Source organism: Mirounga angustirostris, unplaced genomic scaffold, assembly GCF_029215605.1.
Source record: "Mirounga angustirostris isolate CCGP_5_RB_7025 unplaced genomic scaffold, mMirAng1.0.hap1 SCAF_5, whole genome shotgun sequence".
NCBI lineage: Eukaryota > Metazoa > Chordata > Mammalia > Carnivora > Phocidae > Mirounga > Mirounga angustirostris.
In genome coordinates this window covers 159,834,303-159,860,948 of record NW_026991713.1, presented here as the reverse complement: position 1 = coordinate 159,860,948, position 26,646 = coordinate 159,834,303, and the positions used below count along the sequence as shown (strand labels likewise).

Genomic DNA, 26,646 nt, shown 5'->3' with positions numbered 1-26,646 from the left:
CCTACTTACACAACAAAAACAACAACCAAAACAACCCCAAACTGGCTGGGAATAAGTCTCATGAAAGACATGAAACACCTTTACACAGAAAAGTAAAAAACTTTGTTGAGAGGAATTCAAGAAGACTGAAATAAATGGGAGCTCTGTTTTGTTCATACATCGGGGAAGATTTGATGTCCTGGAGATTTCTGTTCTCCACGCCTTGATTCATGCAAACAGTGCAATCCCAGTTAAATCCTAGCCATGTTTTTTAGAAGAAATGAACAAGTTGATTCTAAAATGTATATGGAAATGCAAAGGGTCTGGAATAGCCAAAAAAGTCTTCAAAAGAAGAACACAGTTGATGAACTTACACTGCTTCTTCTTGCTTAATTTTAAGACTTAGAGCAAAGCCACAGTAATCCAAGTCTTTGACACAAAGAGAGATCAATGAGCAGAGCAGAGAGTCCAAAAAATAGACCAAACGCAAGTACTGTCGACTGATTTTTGCCCAGAGTGTCCAGTCAGTTCAGTGGTGGAAAGGGAAGTCTTTTTAATGAATAATTCTGTGTGACCTGGACATTCAGGCGGAAAGAAAACGGACCTTGACCCCTCCCTCATTCTGACATACACACATTAATTTGGGATGAATCATAAGCCTAAATATGAAAGCGAGAACCAGCGGCGCCTGGGTGGCTCAGTCGCTTGAGTCCGACTCTTGATTTTGGCTGAGGTCATGATCTCGGGGTCATGAGATTGAGCTCCGTGTGAACCCTGTGTCAGGCTCCACGCTAAGCGAGGAGTCAGCTTGAGATTCTTTCCCTCTCCTGCTCCCCCCTGGGCGCGCTCTCTCTCAAATAAATAAATCTTAAAAAAGGAAAAAGCTAGAACCGTAAAACTTTTGTATGAAAACATGGGAAAATGTCTTGACAACCTTGAGGTAGACAAATGTTTTGTATGCAGAACACAAAAAGTTCTAATTAGAAAGGAAAAATAGATACACTAAGAAAACGAAGAGGCAAGACAGACTGGGAGAAAATATTCAGAATACGTGTTCTTAAATGTTTTATTTTTTCCAAAAGTACTTTAGCATTATTCAGATCCATGGTATCTTATTAGTGTATTCTTTATTAACTGTTTTTTTCTTTTTTCTTTTTTGTTTAAGTCAGATATGAGACATTGTACCGTGGGAAATTTCTGATTGGCTTCTCCTCCTTATTCACCCTCTGGTCAATGTTGGTTCCTTTTCCGTTCATGTCTTGCCCAGTGTTCAGGGACTCCTTGCAGTAGAGACAGTAGATTTTAGATCCTATTGATCCTTGTGAAGTAACTGGCAATTCGATGAAGCCAGAAAGCAATAGCAGTAGCTTCCTTTGGGAGGAAATGATAGCCTGTGAGTCTTAGTCAATTGAGGCCCAGTGTTGTTTTTTGTTTTTTTGTTTTAAGATTTTATTTATTTATTTATTTATTTATTTATTTATTTATTTATTTATTTGAGAGAGCGAGACAGAGTGGAGGGGGGCAGGGGGAGAGGGACAAGCAGAATCTGCACTGAGCGTGGAGCCTGAACACGGGGTTCGATCTCAGGAACCTGAGGTCATGACCTGAGCCGAATCAAGCGTCAGACACTTAAACGCCTGAGCCGCCTAGGCACCCCTGTTTTTCGTGTTTTTTTGTCTTTTGTTTTTGTTTTGTTTTTCTTAGGTGATTAAACACTTAAGGCCTTGCGGATCTGCTGAGGAAAGCAACAGCGCTCACAAGAAGGGAAACAAACTCAAAGTCTGTGTAGGTACAAAGTCTGTTGCGCGTAAGACTTTGCTTCCTGCCTTCCATTTATAAGCAAGAATAAACGCAACAGGAAATAGGAACCCAAAACTGAGACTAAAGGACGTAAAAGAACAACAATAAAATTAAAAATGAGAGGTAGAGCATATCTTCAAGGCCCGTATGCAGCACGCAGTTAAAATTCCCAACTTGAAAACCGATGCTGAGAGTATTGGATTGAGTCTTGCAATTGCAGATATATACATTGTAGGTACATATATATGTACATACAGGGCACCGCATATCTATCTATCTATCTATCTATCTATCTATCTATCTATCTATCTATCTATCTATCTATCTACATGCACTGTGTATCCCTACAGAAGCAGACACACATACACACCGACACCATATCAGCAACTGAAGTGTTGGGGGAGGGATGGAAGTCCAAGTGGGTAAGTAGGTTTGCAAAGCAATGGAATTAAGTTTCCTCCGAGGTTGCACAGCTTGAGGAAACAACCTCGACCTCTGTCTGTAAGCGGTGCCTTCCACAGAGGGTGCTTCTGAGGGCTGTACGTGTTCCTGTTTGTCCAGCGTGTGGAATAATGCCTGGCATTGTAGCCAGCACTCATGAGTGTTGATGAGAAGTGAAATGAAGCAGCCCCAGCCTGGACCCTCACTGGCTGGAAGAGCGGGGAGGGCCCCTTCCCATTCCCTCCGGTGGAGGGCATGTCACACCTTTCCTAGCAAGTTCCCACCGTTGCAGGGGACGCTCCTGCCGAAGGGGCCAAGTCAGTCAGTGCTTCTTGAATGAACTGGTGGCTGCAGCAGATCAGTGTTTCCCACGGGAGGAATGGGAGATGACTTGAGGTGGCACCCAGATAGAAGTTTTACATTTTAATAGGTATTTATTACAGGGTGTGTTAGAAGAAAATATTAGGTAGCACGTCAGACCTGGGTACTAAAAAGAAGTGAAAATTGCAGGGAACACTGGATTGAATAAACCCTGAGAAAAGGTCTTTCTAAATATGGGATCTTTTTTTTCCTTCTTTAAAGATTTTATTTCTTTATTTTGACAGAGACAGTGAGAGCGGGAACACAAGCAGGGGGAGTGGGAGAGGGAGAAGCAGGCTTCCCGCTGAGCGGGGAGCCCGACGCGGGCCTCGATCCCAGGACCCTGGGATCATGACCTGAGTCGAAGGCAGACACTTAACGACTAAGCCACCCAGGCGCCCCTAAATATGACATCTTAAGTCAAGCAGAGAAAGTCACTTATCATATGGTTTTACTTACTTGTGGAACATAAGGAATTGCGTGGACGACTTTAGGAGAAGGAAGGGAAAAATGAAGGGGGCGAGATCGGAGGGGGAGACTAACCATGAGAGACTATGGACTCTGAGAAGCAAACAGAGGGTGTTAGAGGGGAGGGATGTGGGGCGATGCGTTAGCCCGGTGATGGGTATTAAGGAGGGCACGTATTGCATGGAGCCCTGGGTGTTATACGCAAACAATGAATCATGGAACAACTACATGAAAAACTAACCGATGTACTGTATGGTGACCAGCATAGCACAATAAAGAAAAAATAAATAAAGAGATCTTTCATTCTTTGGGTTTTATTTTATCTATTTATTTGTTTAACTTTTTGAGAGCGAGAACACATGTGAACGGTGGTAGGGAGGGGAGGGGAGGGGAGAGAGAAAGATCCCAAGCAGGCTGCACGCCCAGTGCGGAGCCAGACGTGGGGCTCCATGTCAAGACTCTGAGATCACAACCTGAGCCTCAGCCAGGACTCGGTTGCCCAACAGACTGCGCCACCCAGGCGCCCAGATTCACTCTTGATGTGTCCTGCAGTCACTGTGCACCATGTTGGAGTTGTCATTATCTGTGCACGTGGACGTGCTCGGTCTTCCTCGTGGCGTGGCTGGACCGCTGCACCTGCAGCCCCTGGCTGCTTCGGTCCACGTACCATTTAAGGGCCATTTGAAGAAGGAGCGCAAATCCCGATTGCTATTCCAGAACCATCCGTTGAGACCTTCTGACGAGATCAAGAAAGACAGAGGAACACAGCCTACACCTGGAGGGTCGGGAGCTTGGAAAGCAATCTCAGAGCCGGTGATGGCGATCTCTTCAGAAACTCAGCCTCGCCAGTGCCCTTGGCGGCTCGAAGGTCAGTGTTGTGTGGCAACTCACAGATCTCCTGAAAGGGAAGACTTGACCAACTCATGTCACTCATCCTTTCCCTTTTGTTCTGTCCCAAAAGTCTAAAAGGGCTTTTTCATAAACATGAAATGAGAATTGTAAGCAATAAGAAAGACATGGACTAACTGGCAGTGTTTCTTTTTTCTTTTTTCAGTCTTACAATTGATGGTGTCTTAGAATGAAATATGGCCTATGGTTAGTTTAGAAAAATTATAAAACAGAGAGAAATGAAAACACATACAGCCCAGAAATCTCTGAGCTTTCACCTGTTTCTCTGCTGTTCTTCAACCTCCCTGTATACCTTCTGCTACTGGAACATTCCGAGGCGCTTCCTGCCCCCATGCTGTTGTCCTTCATCTGGCATAAGCTCTGACTTCTCTGTGTCTCTGTCGCTGTGTCTTCCCGGGTTCCCCACTGTATCCCCAGTGCCTGGCACTTAGCAGACACTCAACAAGTATTGCTTGACTGGATCAAGAGTGTTAAACTGAGGGCGAGCACAGAAGCTGCTCCTTGTCATCCAGGAGAGGGCAGTAGGAAGGACAGGGAGGAGCTCCTAGAGGAAGGCGGCTTGGTCAGCTTTTCAGCAGGTAGAGCTGCTCAGCGGGGGAGCGAGTGCCTCCGTGGTGGGGCGTGCTCAGGCAGTAGCTCGGTGTTGTTGAAGGGTGCTTGCCCTGCATGTCAGGGTCGACCAGGTCATTTGGAAGGCCCCTTCCAACCAGACATCCATGTTTGCGGACTCTTCTCCCGGGTCTGTGGTTCTTTCTCGACTGCAGATAGGGCTTTTACCACTGGATGGCACCAGATGAAGGCTGTGAGGACAGTGCTCATCCAACCACCCACAGTGAGAACACAGTTTTTTCTCTTTTCATTATGGAAGTTTCGTTGATCTGTACAATGTTATGTCAGTTTCAGGTGTGCAGCATCGTGATTCGACAAGTTTGTTCATTACTCAGCACTCACCACGATTAAGTATAGTCACCATCTGTCACGGTACAGTTGTTATGACAATATTCTTGGACTATATTCCGGATGTTGTACTTTTCATCTTTGTGAGTTATTTATATAAGTGGAAGCTTGTAACTCTGAATTCCTTTGACCAATTTCGCCCCCCCCCTTTCCGTCTGGCAACCATCAGTTTGCTCTCGGTGTTTAAGGGTCTATTTTTTTTGTTGGTGTAGAGAACAGATTTTTCATGGCACTTATACCCCAAACACACACTTCAACAACTTCACAGAAACAGTCTTTAACTCGTACAGTATGTAACGCATACTGATTTTTTCTAGTTTACTCTAGCTGACTGCATTTTCTAAGACGGGGATTTGCAAACTATTACACTGATTTTATGACACGGATGGGTCACAATCCACTGTTTGAAAAGCACTGTTTTAGACAACGCAGCCTGTTCAGCCTTGTAAAACTCTGTGGGTCAGTTTTCCTTGACAGTCTGGGCTGTAGCAAGTTGTGTCCCTTAGTGAGTACTTGGTGTGTTTCTGTGTTGAGCTGCTGCCTTGAGCAGCAGTAGGTATGTGCTTCCTTATGGGTGTCTGTGGATGTGGGAATATGGACGTGGGAGATGGCGGGGGGCGTGTTTGTACAGGATTAGCACCTACTGTAGTCCAGGCAGCGGTAAGCCTTGTCAGTGGATATGAAGAGAAGATATATTATCTGTCTGCTTCTGGGAGCTCAGAACCCAGCTGGGTGACATCACATACACATACACACACACACACGAGCGTGCACACCCCCCCACACACACACCCCCTCCCCTCCCCCCCCACGCCCCCTACCCCTTTCAGCTTACTCATCAAGCAAATGGAAATGAACTGATGCGCTCAGAATACCACTTAGGACATTTCAGGGTGTAACAGAAGACCAACTCCATTTGGTTTATTTATTACTTTTTTTAATGTAAATTCAATTAGCCAACTTACAGTACATCATTAGATTCAGATGTCGTGTTCAGTAGTTTGTCAGTTTCATATAACACCCAGTGCTCATCACATCACATGCCCTCCTTAGTGCCCATCACCGAATTACTCCATCCCCCCACCCACCACCCCTCCAGCAACCCTCCCGTTTGTTTGCTAGAGTTAAGAGTCTCTTACGGTTTTTCTCCATCGCTGATGACTTCCCATTCTGTTTTCCTTCCCTTCCCCTACAGTCCTCTGCCCTGTTTCTTATATTGCACATATGAGTGAAACCATTTGATATTTGACTTTCTCGGATTGACTTATTTCGCTCAGCATAATACCCTCCAGTTCCATCCGTGTGCATGTAAATGGTAAGTATTCATCTTGTCTGTTGGCTGGGTAATAGTCCATTGTGTGTATGTGTGTGTATATATACACACATATATATATGTGTGTATATATACACACACATACACACACACACATATATATATATACCACATCTTCTTTATCCATTCATCTGATAAGACATTTGCAAATATCTTCTCCCATTCCGTAGGTTGCCTTTTAGTTTTGCGGACCTTTTCCTTTGCTGTGCAGAAGCTTTTTCTCTTGATGAAGTTGCAATAGTTCATTTTTGCTTTTGCTCCCTCGCCTTTGTAGATGTATGTAGCAAGTAGTCGCTGCGGTTGAGGTCGAAGAACTTCCTGCCTGTGTTCTCCTCTAGGATTTTGATGGATTCCTGTCTCACAGTAAGGTCTTCCATCCATCTTGAGTTTATCTTTGTGTATGGTGCCAAAAAATGGTCCCGTTTTATTCTTCTACATGTGGCTGTCCAGTTTTCCCAGTACCATTTATTGAAGAGACTGTCCTTTTTCCACTGGATATTCTTTCCTGCTTTGTCGAAGATTAGTTGACCATAGAGTTGAGGGTCCATTTCTGGGTTCTGTCTTCTGTTCCGTTGATCCATGTGTCTGTTTTTGTGCCAGAACCATACTGTCTTGATGATTACAGCTTTGTACTCTAGCTTGAAGTCTGGCATTGTGATGCCACTAGCTTTGGTTTTCGTTATCAACATTCCTCTGGCCATTCGGGGTCTTCTCTGGTTCCATACACATTTTAGGATGATTTGTTACAGTCTGTGAAAAAAGTTGATGGTATTTTGATGGGGATCTCATCGAATGGTTCGATTACTCTGTGTAGACATTTTAACAGTGTTTTTCCAATCCATGAGCATGGAACGTTGTTTCATTTCTTTGTGTCTTCCTCAATTTCTTTGCTAAGTGTTGTGTAGTTTTTGGAGTACAGATCCTTTACGTCTTTGGTTAGGTTTATTCTTAGGTATCTTATGGGTTTCAGTGCATTTGTAAATGGGATCGATTCCTTCATTTCTCGTTCTTCTGTCTCATTGTTAGTGTATGGAAATGCAACTCATTTCTGTGCATTGATTTTATATCCTGCTGAATTCTTGTATGAGTTCTAGCAATTTTGGGGTGGTGTTTTGGGTTTTCCACATAAAGTATCATGTCATCTGCAAAGAGTGAGAGTTTGACTTCTTTGCTCAGTCGGATGCCTTTGATTTCTTTTTTGTTGTTTTCTGATTGCTGAGGCTAGGACTTCTCTAGTTGAAGAACTGCGGTGAGAGTGGGCCTCCCTGTCATGTTCCTGACCTTAGAGGAAAAGGTCTCCGTGTTTCCCCATTGAGAATGATATTCGCTGTGGGCTTTTCATAGATGGGTTTTATGTTATTGAGGTATATCCCCTCTACCCCTATACTGTGGAGAGTTTTAATCAAGAAAGGATGCTGCATTTTGTCCGGTGCTTTTTCTGCATCCGTTGAGAGGATCATACGGATCTTGACCTTTCTTTTATTAATGTGAAGTATCACATTGATTTGATTTGCGAATGTGGAACCACCCTTAGAGCCCAGGAATAAATCCCACTTCGTCACGGTGAATACTCCTTTTAATGTGCTGTTGGATCCTATGCGCTAGTATTGTGCTGAGAATTTTTGCATCCATGGGGTCTTTGTCTGTTTTTGGGATCAAGGTCATGCTGGCCTTAGAGAACAAGTTTGGAAGTTTTCCTTCCATTTCTGTTTTTTGAAACAGCCTCAGAAGAATAGGTATTAGTTTTTCTTTGAATGTTTGGTGGAATGCCCCTGGGAAGCCATGTGGCCCTGGACTCTTGTGTGTTGGTAGATTTTTTGATCACTGCTTCAGTTTCCTTGCTGGTTATGGGTCTGTTCAGGTTTTGTATTTCTTCCTGATTCAGTTTTGGTGGCTTACAAGTTTGCAGGAACGCATCCATTTCTTTCAGGTGACCTCATTTGTTGTCCTATAGTTGCTGTGTGTGTTCTTAAGATGGTTTGTGTTTCTTTGGTGTTGGTTGTGATCTCTCCTCTTTCATTCATGACATTATTATTTTGGGTCCTTTCCCCTTTCTTTTGGATAAGTGTGGCTTGAGGTTCATCAAGCTTATTAATAATTTCAAAGAACCGGCTCCTGGTTTCATTGATTGTTCTACTGTTCTTCTGGTTTCTATTTCATTGTTTTCTGCTCTAATCTCTATAATTTCTCTTCTCCTGCTTGGTTTCGGCTTTAGTTGGTGTTCATTCTCCGGCTCCTTTGGGCGTAAGGTTAGCTTGTGTATTGGAGACTTTCTGATTTTTTGAGGAAAGCTTGTATTGCTATGTACTTTCCTCTTAGGACCGCCTTTGCTGGATCCCAAAGGTTTTGAACGGCTGTGTTTTCAGTTTCATTCATTTCCATGAAATCTTTAATTCTTCTTTGATTTCCTGGTTGATGCATTCATTCTTTCGTAGGATGCTCTTTAGCCTCCGAGTGTTTGAGTTCCTTCCCTATTTCCTGTTGTGACTGAGTTCCTGTTTCAAAGCATAGTGGTCTGAAAAGAGGCAGGGAATAATCCCAATCTTTTGGTATCGGTTGAGACCTGATTTGTGCCCCGGTATGGGATCTCTTCTGGAGAATGTTCCATGTGCCCTGTAGAAGAATGTGTATTCTGTTGCTTTAGGATGGCATGCTGTGATGTACCTGTGAAGTCCATCTGGTCCAGTGTGTCATTCAGAGCCCTTGTTTCCTTGTTGATCATCTGCTTAGATGATCTGTGCATTGCTGGGAGTGGGGTGTTGAAGTCCCCTACAGTTATTGTATGATTCTCGTCGTGTTTCCTTCATTTGGTTCTTAATTGGTTTATGTAATTGGCTGCTCAAGTTAGGAGCATATATATTTATAATTGTTAGATCTTCTCGTTGGGTAGGCCCTTGAAGTATGATATAGCATCCTTCTTCATCCCCTAATACAGTCTTTGGTTTAAAATCTAATTTGTCTGATAGGAGGATTGCTACCCCAGCTTTCTTTTGAGGTCCATTCGCGTGATCAATGGATCTCTACCCCCTCACTTTCGATCTGGAGGTGTCTTTAGTTCTACAATGAGTCTCTTGTAGATAGCATATGGATGGGTCTTGCTTTTTTATGCAGTCGGATACCCTGTGTCTTTTTTTTTTTTTTAAATGATGACTTTTTTTTTGAAGATTTTATTTATTCATTTGAGACACAGAGATACAGGGAGAGAGAGAGAGAGCGAGAGAGAGCATGAGCAGGGAGAGAGGCAGAGGGAGAGGGGGAGAAGCAGGCTCCCCGCTGAGCCAGGAGCCCGATGCGGGGCTCGATCCCAGGACCCTGGGATCATGACCTGAGCCGAAGCCAGACGCTTAACCATCTGAGCCCCCCAGGCGCCCCTACCCTGTGTCTTTTGATTGGAGCATTTAGCCCATTTAGATTCCGAGTAACTATTGAGAGAGATGAGTTTAGTACCGTTGTATTACCTGTATAGTCCCTGTTTCTGTAGATCTTTTTCTTTCTGGTCCAGTGTTACTTTTGGGCTCTCTCTTGGCATAGAGGATCCCTTTTAGTATTTCTTTCTTTCTTTTTTTTTTTTTTAAGATTTTATTTATTTGACAGAGAGAGACACAGCGAGAGAGGGAACACAAGCAGGGGGAGTAGGAGAGGAAGAAGCAGGCTTCCCGCGGAGCAGGGAGCCCAGTGCGGGGCTCGATCCCAGGACCCTGGGATCATGACCTGATCTGAAGGCAGATGCTTAGCCGACTGAGCCACCCAAGCGTCCCCCCCTTTAGTATTTCTTGCAGGGCTCGTTTAGTGGTCCCATAGTCTTTCAGTTTCTATTTGTCCAGGAAGCCCTTTAGCTCTCCTTCCATTCTGAATGACAGCCTTGCTGGAGAAAGTATTCTTGGCTGTATGTTTTTCTCATTTAGTACCCTGAATAGATGATGTCAGCCCTTTCTGGCCTCCCAGATCTCTGTGGATAGGTCTGCTGCCAGCCTAATGTTCCTACCCGTCTAGGTTAGGAACCTCTTGTCTTGAGATGCTTTCCGGATTTTCTCTTTATTTCTGAAATTTGCAAGCTTCGCTACTGTATGTCAGGGTGCTGATATATTTTTATTGATTTGGAAACGGGTTCTCTCTACCTCTTGAACTTGTATGCCTGTATCCTTCCCCAGATTAGGAAAGTTCTCAGCTATGATTTGTTCATATATACCTTCTGTCCCTCTTTCTCTCTCTCTCTTTCTCCTCAGGGCCTGCAGTAACTCCTCAGCGGGGAGTCTGCTTGCTTCAGGATTTTTCTTTCCCTCTGCCCCTTCCCCCGCTCACTCTCTAAAATAAATAAATCTTTCAAAACAAAAGGAAGAGATCGAAGGAGGGAGGCAAGATGGTGGCACGGTAGGGGAGCTCGTTTCATCTGGTCCCTTGAATGTAGCTAGATAACTATCAAATCATCCTGGACACCTCTGAATTCAACCTGAGATGTAAGGAAGGAATTGCTGGAATTCTACTAATAGACAAGTGACCACTTTTTGCAAAGTAAGAGGTGCGGAGAAGTGAATCTGCGGGGATATATGGGAAGATCCTCTGCGGGGAGAGGGAGCCTGTGTAAGCCGGCCACAGGCAAGTGATACAGCCCCAGAGCGCAAAATCAGAACCTTTAGAAATCTTCTCCGCTAAGAGATAGCCCTGCCTGAAAGGTGCTCTGGTGGCAAGGTGGGGCAGCATCCAAGGTGGGACAGTGTGACCTCAGGATCCCTGGGGTCACAGGAAGAACAGGGGTGCTTGAGCCGGCAGAGTTCCCAGGCACTGGAGTGGGGAAACTGGTTAGGGTCAGGGAGCAGGGGGGGTTCTCAACTCAGTTTGCCATAAACCACGAACCACGGCTCATCTGGGTGACAGCTATTGTATGCGGGTCCTGCACAGGGCAGACAAGGCGGCGCCCCTCTGCCTTCTCCCAGGAGGATCGGTGCAGGCCCTCACCACAGGAGCCTGCAGACTTTGGCACACACAAAACTGAAGACCGCTTATCCCTGACAGTTTACTGAAGAGAGGGGACCTCGATCTTTTCGCTCCGGGCCTGGAAATCGGGGCGTGGCCATTTTTCTTTTCATCCTCTCAAGTGGCCCAGAGAGCCTTCGGGGAATAGAATCACATAGAGCAACTACAAGCAGTTTACACTGAGCCCGCCCCCCCCCCCCCTGCAAGGGGCGGTACAACTCCCCCCAGGCCAAGACACCTGAGGGTCAGCACAGCAGGCCACTCCCCGAGCAAAGCAGCTGGAAGAACAGGGGAAGAAGTTTAGGAGCCCACAGGAGTGCAAAACTCCAGCACTAGGGGAAAACAGTAAATTGAATTCAAAGGTTATTTCATGATTCGTTTATCTTGCAGTTTAAAATTTTCCTTTTCTTTTTTTCTTCCCAACTAGTTTCTTATTTTATCAACTCTTTCATTTTAAGTCGTTTTTGATTGTCATTTTCTACATTTCCATTTTTTAGAGATAGTCTTCAGTTTTGCTTCCTTCTGCTACATTCAATTTTATGTCTGTATATATGTAACCTTGGTGATTTTACACTTCTGGGATTTAGTGTCTTTTAACAAACAGGCCAAAATACACCCAGGATTTCATGGAGGTTTGACCACCTGGGAGATAATATTCTCTCTTCTCCCACCCCCCAGCCACCCCCCACATTTCTTTTTTCTTCTCTTTTTTGGTTTCTGACCTCTTCGGATTTGACTAGTGTGTATTTGCTTGCGTCGTGGTTGATATTTTTTATGTTGCTCTCTTGTTCCTCCATTCTTCTCTGGGCAAAAGGAATAGAAGGAGGAATTCACAACAAAAGAAAGAACCGGAGGATGTACTCTCTGCCATAGATCTAATTGATATGGACACAATTGAGCTGAGCCTAAACCAAGAGTTGGCCGTTCAACTGACTGAGCCACCCAGCTGCCCCTCCATTTGGTTGAAATGGTAAAGACATTTATTAATTCACATGAGGGGCATTTATTAATTCACATTATCCGATGAGGGGCAGAGCAGGCTATAGGCCCACAGGGGCTTCGCATGGTTTTAGGGATGCAGTGTCCTTCCAGTACTTCTCCTTGTCCTAAGGCTGGTTCCCTCAACGGTTGTCAGAAGCCCTTCAGTGGTAATCTGGGCTTCAGCTCCCTGGTTTAGAACACTGAAAGTTTGGTTCCTTGTAGTGTAGACCGGGGAGAGTTTAGGCTACCATAGCATTTTCCAGGTTATAGTGTAGACCAGAAAGTGAAGGCTACTATAACATTTTCTAGGTTGTGGCTGTTGTGTTTCTTTGTTCCTGGTTTTCCCACTAGGACTTGCTTAAAGGGTGTGGAAGGACCGGTTCCTAATCCAGAGCCGGGGGAAATACTTAGGTAGTCGTTCGTGAGTTTTCCGGAACGATCCTGGATCTCCTTTCCTATGGACACAGAACTTCCGGTCGAGCAGAGTTCTCTGACTGGCTCTCACCCGTGGGTTTGCTGAGGGAATAAGTGGTGGCAGGTTTTCTAGGTGAGGGATGAGGTGAGGTTCTGTGCTGTCTAGGGTCTTGGGGAAGGAGGTAGGCGCACGAGTAAAGAAAGGGAAGAAATGGCTGCCGTGGGGACGGTGACGGGCCATGTGTGCGAGCACCAAGACGGATGGCTGAGTCTGCCGACATTTGTAATGGAGTACCAGACGTGCCTCTGTTGGCCTTTTGAGGTAGATGAGCTTTTAGGGATTCACTCTTCAAAAGAGGGAGTTCCAGTGTTCATTCTCTCCAGTGGCGAATGGAAGTGCTCATTTCCCAACATCCTCACCAGCACGGTGTATTAGAAACCTTTTCATCGTGGTTAATCTGATATGTGAAAGATGGTGTCTTCAGTAATGTTACTGTATAATTTTTTTTACCGATTTTCTTTCTTTATTTGACAGAGAGAGACACAGTGAGAGATGGAACACAAGCAGGCTTCCCGAGGAGCAGGGAGCCCGAAGCGGGGCTCGAACCCAGGACCCTGGGATCATGACCTGAGCCAAAGGCAGAGGCTTAACGACTGAGCCACCCGGGTGCCCCCGTCATTTTATTTTATATTCCTCTTATTTTGGGGGGTGAAGTTGAAGATCGTTTTTATATGTTTAAGAGCCATTTATATTATCTTTTACAGTGAACTGTCTGGTCAAGTAAGGAATTCCTTTCTTGACCTTAGTAAAATGATAGTAACACTGTTAGGCTCTGAAGTCCTTTCTATCAAGGCAGTGAAGGGATTTGAGATGGGAGGGTGACTTAGTCAGATTGAGAAAGTGACCAAATGACCACAGTCCTTGGGCATGCAGGGAATCCTCACCCTAAAGATGGAGCCTATGGGTAGATTCTGTAAGAAATGGAAAGAAAGTGCAAAGTGGTGGTTCCTGAGAATAAGGACATGGACCTTACTTGGAGCTGAGGGTGAACCCAGGCATCAGGGAGATGGGGCCAGGCCTGGCTAAGAGGCCTGAAATCCTCTCTCCCAGGCTCCTGAGGCAGCTTTCCTAACCAGGGCTACAGAGGTGGGAACCCAAGTTGGGGCCCTGGGAGCTAGACGCCCCAGGCAGGGTGTCAGCCGGCCTTCCTTCCTTCTTCCTCTGCATGGGCTGGCATCTCCAGACCGGACCCCCTAGGAGAGGGCTTCCCAGGCAACATGTGGTGAGCATCTTTAAAGTTTTGTTCCAATAATCTCTCTGTTGTGGACGATATTCTATAACATACATGAAAAATGATTTCCTAGAAAGATAAAATGCAAGAGACACATCAAATAGAAGCTCAAGTTATTTATGAGGAGAATCAATAGACGTAGAATTCCTATGTCACATTGCAGTAAGTTTCTAAATGCTACTGAAATTTTGTTCTTAAAGTAGTTATACTTTAAACAACAGGGCTTTAGAACAGATATTATCTTCCATTTCCCCCACTTAGAACAGATACTGTTTTCCATTTTCCCCCCTTTTATTCCTCATCGCCTTCACTCCAGCTCCCCAACCCACAGCTGAACCAGTCCATTTATTCGGCAACGTTTGCTCATGCCTTCCCCTCCCGCAGACGGTCTATGAGGCCACTTTATAAACAGGGGCTCTTACCCACACAGGATGGAGAGGAAGGGAACGTGGTGGAAATACGGCTTTTCTTTTCTTTTTTTTTTTTTTTTTTTGCTTTGACATTTATCTGCCCCATTTCCTGACCCCAGAATCTTATTTTCGTCATGATCTCGCATTGTTGAGTTTTCACAGAGTCTTGAGAGGCTTACACCTAACCAAGAGAAAGTACATTTCCAAGAGGAACATTTAGATCTGATTTTTCATGTAAAACCCTTGTCTTTCTTATGTAAAATTATGGGACTTTTTTTTTTTTTAAGATGGTTAATTCCACCATCAAGTAGATTGTACTTACTTGAGTTCAAACAGCTTTTTAAAAAAAAAAAACTGGGTGTTACACGCAAATCATGAATCATGGAACGCTGTATCAAAAACTACTGAAGCACTATATGGTGATTAACATAACCGAAAACAAAAAACAAGAGAATGTGAAAGTCACTCTTTCTCCCATGAAGTCCACAGATAAACCGCTGACCCCAAAGAAGAGCAGAAGAGTCCTCATTGGCTCTTCTCCTGGGCTGGGCTCTGCAGGGATGATTTCCAACCTGACTGAGCGATAGCTTGTCTCTGTCTCTCGGGATATTTTGCTCGAGTCCATGGCATCAGCCAGCTGCTGAAGGCATTTCTACGGAAGACAGAATGTCATTATCAAATTCTAAATCTTGGGGCTGGGGTAGATACCACCTTCTGGAGATTAAAGGTAAATGAAAATTCCCCTTCTTCTTTCCCGAATTGTTTCATTCGTGAAGGTGCCCGCCTGGTTCAAAAATGTTAAAAATATATTCAGAAGGAATGCAGTGACTGCCTGTCTCGCGCCCCTGTCCCCAGCTGCTTGCACCTGCTGCCACCCTCAGCCACATACGTGATGTCCCCAGGGCCTCGCTGAAGGATAGGTGCCTGGCTTCCCATCCTTTGCTGTTGCAACAGGGGTTATGATAAAAAAAAGTCCTTGTAGACATGTCCTCAGCACGTGTGGAAGAGCCCTGCCAGTGGAATTGTGAGACCCAGAGCCCCTGCATCTGCCATATTGACGATAAGGAAGAGGTTTCCTTTTTTATTATGTTATGTTACTCACCATTCATTACACCATTAGTTTTTGATGTAGCGTTCCGTGATTCATTGTTTGTGCATCACACCCAGTGCTCCGTGCAGAACGTGCCTTCCCCAATATCCATCACCAGGCTACACCATCCTCTCACCTCGCTCTCCTCTAGAACCCTCAGTTTGTTTTTCAGAGTCCATAGTCTCTCATGGTTCATCTCCCCCTCCCATTTCCCCACCTTCATTCTTCCCCTCCTGCTATCTTCTTTTTTTTTTTAACATATAATGTATTATTTCTTTCAGACGTACAGATCTGTGATGCAACAGTCTTACACAATTCACAGCGCTCACCATAGCACATACCCTCCCCAATGCCTTATCACCCAGCCACCCCATCCCTCCCACCCCCCACCACTCCAGCAACCCTGAGTTTGTTTCCTGAGATTAAGAATTCTTCGTATCAGTGAGGTCATACGATACATGTCTTTCTCTGATTGACTGATTTCGCTCAGCATAACACCCTCCAGTTCCATCCATGTCTGATAACGATGATTTTATGGTCGTCATGACAGTGTCCTCGGTACGGTTTGAGGATGTGCAAGGCTGGGTGATGGTGATATGAAACAAAGGCCTTTTGTAGCTGTTCCCTGATTTGGTCCCTCACCTGCTCTGTTAGGGGGCAAGAACAGGTGTATGTAACTACGCTCATTGACGGGAAAGGCGACGGGTCTGGTTAGTGGCAGAACCAGGACAATAGGACTGCAGCTCCTGCAAGTCCGGGTTCCTTCCCTGTTCTCTACACAGGGCCTTGTGCTTGTTCAGGGGAATCTTTGCGGTCTGTCGATTCACGGTGTGTGTGTACCTCAGGCCCCACGTCTGTGTCCCGTGTCATAAGTCATAAAGGCACAGCCACGGCGCTTACTAGGGCAGGTCCTGCTGGGAGAGTCTCCCGTGTATGTATTTCCTCAGGAATCCTCACAACCCCGTGAGGTGCTATCACTTTCTCTACTGTGCAGACGAGGAACGCTTGGCCCGGGGAGGTGAGTGACTTCCAGCGCCTCACAGCAGACACGTGGTGGAGCTGGGATCGGAAGCCCATTCCCCGGCTCCAGAGTGCCGGCCCTTTCCCCCCACCGTGCTCTCCTCTCACAGAAAAAGTAGTAGTACCACAAGCTGGTGCTCGCCCTCACAGTGTGGGGTGCTTTGTGATATTTGCTCTTGTATCCTATTTGATCCCCTAAATGCTGGTTCCCCCCCCGCCCCCCCCCCACAGTGGTTTCCTGACCCTCCCTAATCTGTCTCAGTCTGGGTTTTGGAAAAGTCTGTTAGGTTCTACTTCCCCAGCACCTCTCAGTGCGTCCCCACCTCTCAGTGTCCATCCCCGTGGCGGCTGCCCCAGTTCAGGCTCCCCATGACTTCTTCCCTGGACCTTCTTCCTGGATGGCTGTGAGATCCTCCTAACTTTTGTCCTCCGTCCGTTCTCCATGCGGAGACCAAAGTCACCTAAAAAATACATTTCTGACCATAGTGTTCGTAATTTAAGGCGCTAAGTCCACCTTTGCTGTTTGGGGCCTAGTGTTCAGTCCATGAAGATGGTCGGTCAATGTATGAGGGAATGCAGAATTAGAAAACGTACTGTGTATTTGTCCTCAGGATGAAGATCTTCTCCCAGGTAAGTATTCTGAGGTCGACTTTCCAATGATAGTCACGAGAAAGCCGCACAGCACCACCGAACCTCACTGTGGGGTTGCTCACAAGGTCCTCGATCTTGGGACGAGCACGTGGCCCTGCAATGCTCTATGAATGGAGAACACACAGGATGGACGTGCCATGCACACACGTGCTTTGGTCAGACTGAACTCCCCTTTTGACCCCACTATTGGGGAAAAAAAGAAGCAAAAGCTGTGGAAAACTCACACTTTCATATGTCTGCCAGCCTAAAGAGTAGGTCCAGTACAGCCACCTGCCCCAAAGACGTTGAAAGATGTGCCCCAGATAACGGGGCACATGACAGTCACCTGCAGGAGCTCTCAGAACCACCCGTCGTTCCTGTTGCAGCAGCCTGATGGTCTACCAATTCCGGTCTGTTCTGTCATTTCATAATCGATCGTGTTTCCTGTCAAGCATTAAAGCAGCCCCAAAGAAACCTGGAGAAGAATCGGCTCCCAAATCCAAAGGGAGAAACGCTTTTTCAAAAGCTATTCAAAATTAAACTAAAAGTCGTCCCAAGGCGTTTCCACAATTCTTTCCTCGCAGTTCCCAATTTCTCAATGTCAAGGTCTTGGGCAGTCCGGTCCACAGGGGCCCGGCTTTGGAGACAGCGGCACCTCTACAGTGCCTGGATGGACGCCCGAACCTCGTAGGCGGATCCGATGGGCTCTGATGGCCCCTTACTTATTTAGTGCCATGAGGCACTGGGAGGTGGAGGGTCTGCAGCGGCGGGGCGACCCGGAAAGCCTGAGGCCATCGCCCGCAGAGCACAGCGTCCGCTCGGCCTGGGGCTCACTGGTTCCCGGAGTTTTCAGCCAGGGCAAAGCCCGGGGGAGGGCAGGGGAAGGCTCGGGTCCAGTGCGCCCAGGGCGATGCTGGGTGGGGCCTGGACAGAGGGCGACGGGGACAGCCGACCCACCCAGCTGCTCCCCAGGGGCTCGGGCAGCGGCACCGAGCCGGGCTCCAGGTCTTGGCGTGGCGCAGCCCCAGGCCCAGACCCCGAGGCCTGATGTGGGGCGGCGGCAAGGGACAGAGCGCGCGACCAGGAGAGCAGCCGGCCCTCCCGCGCCCGAGCCTGGTCTGGGCTCCTGCCGATCCGGATCGACGCGCTCGCCTGCCCACGGTCTGGTTGGTCAGCTGCTTCATGCAGCTGGATTGCTTCTTGCTGGCGGCGGCGGCGGGGGCCGGCACGGCCAGGGCCGGGCAGCTCGAGGAATCGCCCGGGGGGAGGGGGGCCGACGTCGCTTCATGTCCACCCGAGGCGGCAGTGGAAGCGGCTGTGGGCCCGGCGCCCCCCCCTCGCCGCCTCTCATCCAGTGGCGCGGCAGGTCGGGGCCTTGGGAGGCCAGACCCGGGACGCGGTACCCAGCCCGTCCTCCACCCAGGGCGGGAACCCCGGGGCCGCCCTGTGCAGGGCCCGGAGGCCCCCTCTCGGGCACCGCCACCGCCGCCCGCGACCCCCTGCCGGGTCCAGCCGCACACCTCCGCGAGGCAGCGGATGCGCGCAGCGCACGGAGCCACCGGTGAACCGCCAAACCCCGGTGTGGGACGCACTGTCCCCGCAGAGCTGGCAGGGCACGGAAGGACGGAACACTCTGGAGCCTCTGGAGGCTGGAAATGCCCAAAGTCTCCTTGAGGGCCGTGCCTCTGCGCAGGTGTAGATATTTGTCAAATGCACCTAGGATCTGCTCTCCTAGGTGAATGGATGCATTGCATGCATTGCATGCATTGCATGCATTTCCTGGGGGAAAGTCCAGGGCCAGATGCATTTTCTGTGGGCGGGCACCTGGGGGCAGTCAGGCAGGAGCACTCGCTAGGGGCCCACCCAGGACAGCCAGGAAGCGGGGAACAGGGGAAGGGGCCCAGCCCTGCGTGGGAAGTCGTGGGGCTGAGCGTCTGGGACCGGGACCGGTGGCCAGAGTCGGCCCTGGGAAGGCCCAAGGTCTCGGGCTTTCCTAGCAACGTGGCCTGCGCAGGGGAGGCGCGTGCCGGGCCCGCGCAGGCGTTGCCTAGAAACGCCTGTTGTCTTCTGATTCTTAGCCTGGCGCAAGCAGGCGTTCTGGGACACTTGGCGGGGTAGTCCGACTGCGCTGGACGCTTTTCCACAGCGGACCGCGACAGTTATATGACCCGCGAAGATGTGCTCCTGGGTTGGTGGCCTGGGCTCTGGCCTAGGCCATTCCCAGGGAGGAGTGGATGGCAGTGAGACTTCCTTGACCGGCTCCAACTCGGATCTCACCATGGACTTCGGTGATGTCATATCATCTCAGACAGAAATCAATAGACTCCTCAATGAGATCCAAAGACTGGAGGCTGATCTTACACTTTGGAAACATTTGTCCAAGGGACCGAATAGCTCAGACTCCAATGCCATCTGGAAACTGAAGAGCACCATCAGGGACCTAGAAGAGAGGCGGATGAGGGAGATCGAGGAACATCAACTCGGAGTTGCGATACTGCACAGTGTCCATCAAGAAAAACTGGCCGACATCACTGACAGGCACCGCAAACAACTCCTCGAGTATGAAAGACGGATAGAAGACCTGCAACATCAAGAGTCTGCCAGTCATGGGAAAGATGACTTACTTCAAGAAAGGGAAACTGAGCTTAGAAGGTTGAAGCAACAACTTGCAGAAATGGAGCGGCTGAATGACCGTTTAAACAACGTTGCTTCTGATCTCAGAGCAGAAAACCAAAAGTTGGTTTTGGCGCTCCAGGATGTAAGACATCAGCTGGAAGAATCTATTCTCCGGAACAACGAGGATTCTCTGGAAAACAACACTGCTGTGAGGGCTTTAAAAATAGAAAAAGGACGGTTAATAGCAAAATTGGCTCGGGCGGAAAAGAAGCTGTTGGAGGAAACAAACAAGGATGAGCAAACTATCAAAGAATTGTCCCCTTTAGAGCATGTGCATTGCATTCAACACAGTCAAGAGAAAGACCTGGAAATAGTACACCTCAAAAAGAGGATCGAGCAGATGGACGCCGACCATACAGAAACGAAGGAAATGCTGTCCTCTGCTCTGGAGGAGCAGAAGCGATTGACACAACTCGTTAAAGAGAAAGAGATGTATATTGAAGAACTTACAGGAAGTCCAGAGCTTCAGGAGGAATTCGGTCAGTCTACCCAAACCTTCAGAAGTAATGACATTTCCCAGCCATCCGTGGAGGACAAAGACAGGTGTCTCCCATCCGTGACAGGCGAAAATCCTCATCTGAGAGAAGAACTGGAGAGCCTAGGACAACAGAGTCGCTCTGTTCCTGCGCTCGACCCTAAAATCCTAGACGAGATCGTAGAACTGGAGTGTGAGGTGTTTCAACTCCAGGAGTTAAAGGATGATCTCGAGGAGGAAATCAGAGAGCAGCAGAAGATCATTCACAACCAGCAGCAGGGGAAGATAGGACTGCTTCATTCTTTACAAGAGCAGAAGCAGAAAGTGGAGCAGCTCCAATACCAGCAAGAGCAGATGAATATTGAACACGCTCAGCTCCTTTCAGCGAAAGACGAGGAGATTCAGCATTTGCAGGACACGATAGACCAAATGAAAGCCCGGTTGCCTGACAAAAGCCAGCACATTCCGACAGAAGACTGTGATGATGTGGAAGTCCCAACCAGTCAGCCTCTTCCCAGACAAAACGCAAGTGAAAAGCTTGATTCACGTGAAGCCGAAACTCAAATATCAGTCCTAGGAATCAAAGAACACGAACTGGAGATGAAGCTTCTAACTGAACAGAACATCCGACTGACGGAACAGATCGATCGGCTCTCCAAAGAGGAGATTGGTAAACTAACTCAGATTATCCAGCAGAAAGACTTGGAGATTCAGGGTCTTTCCAGCAGGATCTCTGCGGCTTCTCACAGCCAGAACCGGGACGTGGAGCGACTTCAGCGGCAATTGCAAGAGTACGCTTGGAAAAGCGAACAGGTCTTGGCGGTCTTAAATGAGAAAACGAGGGAGAACAGCAATCTGAGGACAGAGTATGACAAAATGGCGGATAGGATGGCTGCCACAGAAGCAGACCTCCGGCGGATGCAAGAGGAAAATCAAAAACTATCCACTAGAATGGACAGTAGTGGTCAGGAGATGTTTAGAGAAACGATTCAGAATTTATCACACATCGTTCGAGAAAAAGACCTCGAAGTGGATGCGTTAAGTCAGAAATGTCAGACTTTATTGACACTCCTGCAACCCTCCAGCCCTGGTAATGAGGTTCGAGGCGTTCATATGGATCAGTTCAAGCAGCTTCTACAGGAACGGGACACATTAAAACAGCGAGTGAAGATCATGGAAGAGTGGAAACAGCAGGTGATGACCACAGTCCAAAATATGAAGCGTGAGTCACCCCAGCTTGAGAGAGAGCTGGCACAACTCCAGGCGCAGGCTTTCACCAGCAGCGAGAAGGATTCTGAACTACCGACGACCTCTAGTGACCTGATGCAGACGTACAAAGGCAATGAAATAAAATTACAACATTTAGAGAAGGAACTGGCACAAATTCAGCTCAGCATCGGGGAGCTTTGCAATGCCAAGGATCTCCTTCTAGGGAAACTGGACGTGATTTTCCTCGAGCCCTCCCCCGACTGCTCAGAGTCAGCGGACTCTCTGGAGCCCGTGAAATCTGACAGAGTGGGTGAGGCTTCTGAGTTGCTCCAAGTGGAGGTAGAAGAGCTGAGAAAATCAATGCAAGAAAAAGATAGGATGATTCGAACCCTCCAGGAAGATAAGCAGAGATGGACTGATTCAGTGGCTGCCACGTGGGAAGGAGAAGGCCCAGAACAGGAACACAGGGATTCCGACATCGAGCAGCTGAAGGAGAAACAGGCCGTTCTACAAAACTTCATTCGGGATCAGGAGCTCCGAATCCAAGCGAAAAGTGAGGACTTGCTTTCTTTGCAGGAGAACTTCCGTAGCCAAGTGAGTGAAAATGAACTTTTGAGGCAGACGGTCACCAATCTGAAGGAGAGAATAGCAGAGTTGGAAATGGATGTGTGTCAACCGAGAGAGGAAAATGCAAAAGTCGAGGAAAACTCTCGAGAAAAGGCAGTGGGAAATGAGGCATTGCAAGAGACAGATAGGCTGCTTTCAGTGATGCGGAGAGAGGAGGCATCCCAGGGTGCTGCGATGAAAGAGAAGGCACTTGCTTTGGAGCAACTATCGCAAGAGAGAGAAGAGCACGAGACCGGGGTATTGAACCGGCCGGTCAGTGCAGTTCCATCAATGCAGGGAAAGACAGTTCTGTGCCAACAGGGGAGAGATGAAGTCCTGTTGGCCCTGACACAGAAACAAATGGAAACCTGTGCCCTCCAGAAGGAGGTTCGCCATTTACGTGAGAGCGAATTACGCCTAACCCAGGAGCTGGAGAGACGGCGACACCTCGCTCTAGAAGCCGAAGACGCTCATCGCCGGGAAGCTCTGGCCTCAGAAGACAAAGTGGCTCAACTCAGGAAGGAAGTGACGGTCTTGCAGGGAAGACTCGTTTTGTCTTCCACTGCCATGGAAAATGCCAGCCGAGGAGCCAGTCTGCAGGTAGAGTCGCTGCAGGAGCAACTGCACGTGGTGACCCAGCAGAAAGAGGACACTGCGCTCCAGCTTGCTGCCTCGCAGGAAGAAGGAAGGCAGTATGGTCACATCCTAGCTGACCTCAAGTTGGAACTCGCCGAATGGATGGAAAAGGCAGACAGCCTCGAAGGAAAACTGAAGTCATTGCAGGGACGATTACATAAAACAAATGCTGACTTGGAGCTGAAGGAAGACCAACTCCAAGAATTCCAGAAACAGAATGAGGTCCAGCAGGAAATCCTGGAGGACACACAGAAGAAACTGATGAACTTAGTCAGTAAGTCCGAAGGAATGGTGGACAAAACCCTACTAAGGAGACTCTTCCTGGGATCTTTCCAAGCCCCTGACGCTGAACGGCAGGAAGCCTTAAGGTTGATGGGAAGCATGCTGGGGATCCGAGAAGACCAGATGCGGCAGCTGTTCAGTGAAGGGCCAGGTGGTGGTACCAGCTGGATGAGTCGGGGGCCTGGATCCAAAAGCGCCCCCAACACACATGTGAAGCCAAATCACCGACCTATGGCCAAGAATTCTTTTTCAGGGCTTTTCGTCCAGTTTCTAGAAGCGGAATCTCATTCAGCTTTGCCACCACCAAAGCCCTCTGCTCATGACGTGAAGCCCCCAGATCCCGGAGGAAGGGGAAAACTGGCTATGAAACAAGGCCCAGCACGTCTGAACAGTACCCTAGGATCCACATCCCGGAAAAAAGATGTGAAGCCCCGCACCACAACGGTGTCTCTTATTACCCCACCTGGACCGGAAGCAGATGGATCGGAGCACCTTCTTCTAAATGCCGTCACTGATGCTTTGCCCACGTACGCACCCCAAATACTGTCACCTGCGGAGAAGGTTGGAATGGCGGCCAAAGGCCTCTCAAAGAAATAGAGGATTCTCAAGCCAGAGATGAGACAGTGCTCGGAAGACCCCAAGTCACTCTGTGTGTTTACCTAATCCCAAAATGTCCTTTTGCAAAACGTAATATATTTGCAGTCTTGCTTTCAGCTTAATAAAAATATTCTTTTATGAGTTAACAAAAAAAGGCATCTTTTAATGACTGCAGAGGTATTCACCAAACTGAAAATGGTGGGTATTTCTTATGAGAGTAGACACTGGTGGGGTTGGGGGCTGCGGTCAATGGTACTTCCAGTATTGTTTGTAATGCTTTGATGTTTTCATAAGGAGCATGTATATACATATACCTTTGGTAAGGAAAACATCCACTCGTTTTAATGTTCCCAACTTATCAAATACATGAGCACCCACGCCTTGTTGGAGAAACTGGGTGTATAGCATGAAAGGTTAAGATGAATACATTTTTTTAAAAAATGCGAGTTTGATTTTCCCAGTTATGTCCCATTTCTCTTTCTCCTTTTTTATTTTTAATTGTTTTTTCCATTTCATTTTATGTTGCCTGGGAATCTACTTCATGGGTAACCTGATTTATCTCAGGCCTTTAGAAATATATGTATATTTGTCTTTTTGGGCGTATAGTATTCTATGACTTGCTTTTAAAAAAAAAAAATCACTCTGCCTTCGAGATCTTTACAAATGTGAATGAATTCCAATTCATTCTTTAAAAGGAAATGCAGGCCTTTGTGGATATACCCTAAATTACCGAACTAGCTCCTACTGATCAGTATTTAATCGGTTTTTACTTCAAATGTCCATGGTCAACTCCCTTGTTCCTTTCCTCAGAAGCCACTCCAAATCTTCGTTTGCAGTGCCAGGCTCATTACTCCACTATACTCTGGAAACCATCCACTCAAACTTCTTTTCTTCTCCTTCTCCTTCTCCTTCTCCTTCTCCTCCTTCTCCTTCTCCTTCTCCTTCTCCTTCTCCTTCTCCTTCTTCTCCTTCTCCTTCTCCTTCTCCTTCTTCTTCCTTCTCCCTCTTCTTCTTCTTCTTCTTCTTCTTCTTCTTCTTCTTCTTCTTCTTCTTCTTCTTCTTCTTCTTCTTCTTTTTAACGATTTTATTTATTTATTTGACAGAGCAGGAGAGCACAGGCAGGGCGGGTGGCAGAGGGCGAAGGAGAAGCAGGCCCCTTGCTGAGCAGGGAGCCTGATGTGGTGCTTGATTCCCGGGTCACTGAGATCATGACCTGAACCAAAGGCAGACGCTAAACTGACTGAGCCACCCAGGCGCCTCCCATTCAGACTTCTTGAAAGATCTCATTCCATTAATTTTCCATTGTGCTGTATCTTCAGCCTGCCAAATATCTTAAATCCTTCCCTCCCTTTCTGTTGCCAGTGCTCTGGTTCACCCATTCCTGTCTCTTGCACAGACTAGTGCAGTAGACTGCCTACTGATCTTGCTGGTTCCACACTCGGCCTCCTTTGAATCCATTCTCCATGCTGCTGTCAGGGCGAACTGAGACGAAAATCTGATGTCACTTCCCTGCTGCCATTATTTGTGGGTTCCCTCATTGCTTGGAGTTCGACCTTTAGGAGACCATCCAAGCCCTTGCTTTTGCAGCCTTCCCTCCTGCGCATCATTCACATACAGGCTGCCCTTTAGCCGCAGGGAATTCTTACAAGCCCCCAATAGATTCTTATCCAAAGAACTTCAAGTGCATGAGCCTCATCGTTGTGCCTTGCCAAAGGTACAAAGCAGAAGGATTTCATTTTTCTCCTCTTCACCCGTTGGTAAAGGGAGTGATTCCCACCCTAAAGTTATGGGATGTCCGGATGCTGAACAGATGAGCTCGACACTAATTTATTACCCATGTCTACTCGTGGCCCACACCATGCAGGGCCACAAGGGGGTTTTACCTGGGAGCAGAATGAAGAAGGGCTTTGGGGCGGGGGCAGACCTTGTAGTAACAAGAGAGTGACGGTGAGCCCTACTTCCTGCAGGAGGGCATGACTGGCTTGCTGGATAATTGCACACGCTGTCAGGGAAATGGACCTTACTCCTTGGGGAGAAACTGTGCCTGGTCCCTGGGATAAAGAAGGTCGTTTGGCCAGGAGACCTGATCTGTGGGAGCAGAGGGGGAAGGGAACTTTGGGTGAGACCGAGGCCATTGGAGGCCCTCTGATGTTCCCTGATACTAAGACAACACTTCCTATTGAATCTTAATCTCAGGCTTTCCATCACAGTGGACTCTGATATCTAGACATCAATTTCAACCTGGGACTGAGACTTTTAAGGAGTAGGACAGGTGCTTCTCTAGGAAGTGAAATTGTCACGTGAACAAGAGGGGGAGTTGGTCTTCAAAACCAAAATGTATCAACGGTCATTGATGGTCACTCAGTTGATCCCAAGGGAATCCTTAGGTAGCCAAGGGGTAGAAGGAAAGGCTGACGTCCTCCAGCACCATGGAATCTGGCAATGGACTGTGGATAGAAGCAGCCACCCCCACCTGCAGGTTGGATATGCAGACTTTGGCTTCAGCCTGTAGCAAGAAGGCCTTGGTAACTACATTAAGCTGGTGGGGGTATCATGACCCGAGGCAGAGCAGACAGCGGGATATGAAGGCTCAGAGTCTGTAAGAGACTCCGTTTCCAGGAGAGCCCAGTGCATGGTCAGCAATTGCTGCTTTCATGGTCTATAACCCAGGGCCAAGGAGGGCCATTTCTTGCATTGGGAGTCCATGGACGATTCCAGTGACTCCAGGAAGCTGGAGAGGTAGTTGCTAAAGCCTTTTTACTTAGGGCACTAACGGGTGATTTTTTTTTTTTTTTTTAAGATTTTATTTATGTATTTGAGAGACAGTTGGAGCTGGAGGAGGAGGTCAAAGGGAGTGGGAGAAGAAGCAGGCTCCCCACTGAACAGGGAGTTCCCTGCCAGGCTGGATCTCAGGACCCTGAGATCATGACTTGAGCCAAAGGCCGACGCTTCACCAACTGAGCCAGCCAGTCGCCCCCTCACAGTTGTTTTGGACAGATCCTAGAGCCTTTTGTTGAGGGGAGCCCCACCCAGCGTGGGCTCAGTGACAAGTAGCAGCCTAAATGGGCTTATGTAAAATTTATAAACAAGGAATATGTTGCCTCTAG

General features: G+C 47.6%; 1 protein-coding gene across 4 annotated transcripts in view; it reads left to right on the top strand.

Moving 5' to 3' along the window:
* LOC135364282 (thyroid receptor-interacting protein 11-like) overlaps positions 1 to 23,937 on the top strand; it is a 79,756-nt gene extending 55,819 nt beyond the window's left edge. Inside the window, exons 3-5 of one of the 4 annotated variants that reach the window (XM_064590249.1) lie at positions 3,766 to 3,916; positions 6,110 to 6,229; positions 13,152 to 13,445. Coding sequence is in view for 2 of the 4 variants with exons in the window: in XM_064590251.1 (XP_064446321.1) it covers positions 19,235 to 23,539 (4,305 nt within the window). In the remaining 2 variants the exon portion in view is untranslated. Of the gene's footprint in view, positions 1 to 3,765; positions 3,917 to 6,109; positions 6,230 to 6,313; positions 12,192 to 13,151 lie in introns of those variants that run through there. The other 3 variants (XM_064590250.1, XM_064590252.1, XM_064590251.1) reach the window with 3 other exon arrangements.
* The last annotated feature ends 2,709 nt before the right edge of the window (positions 23,938 to 26,646 follow it).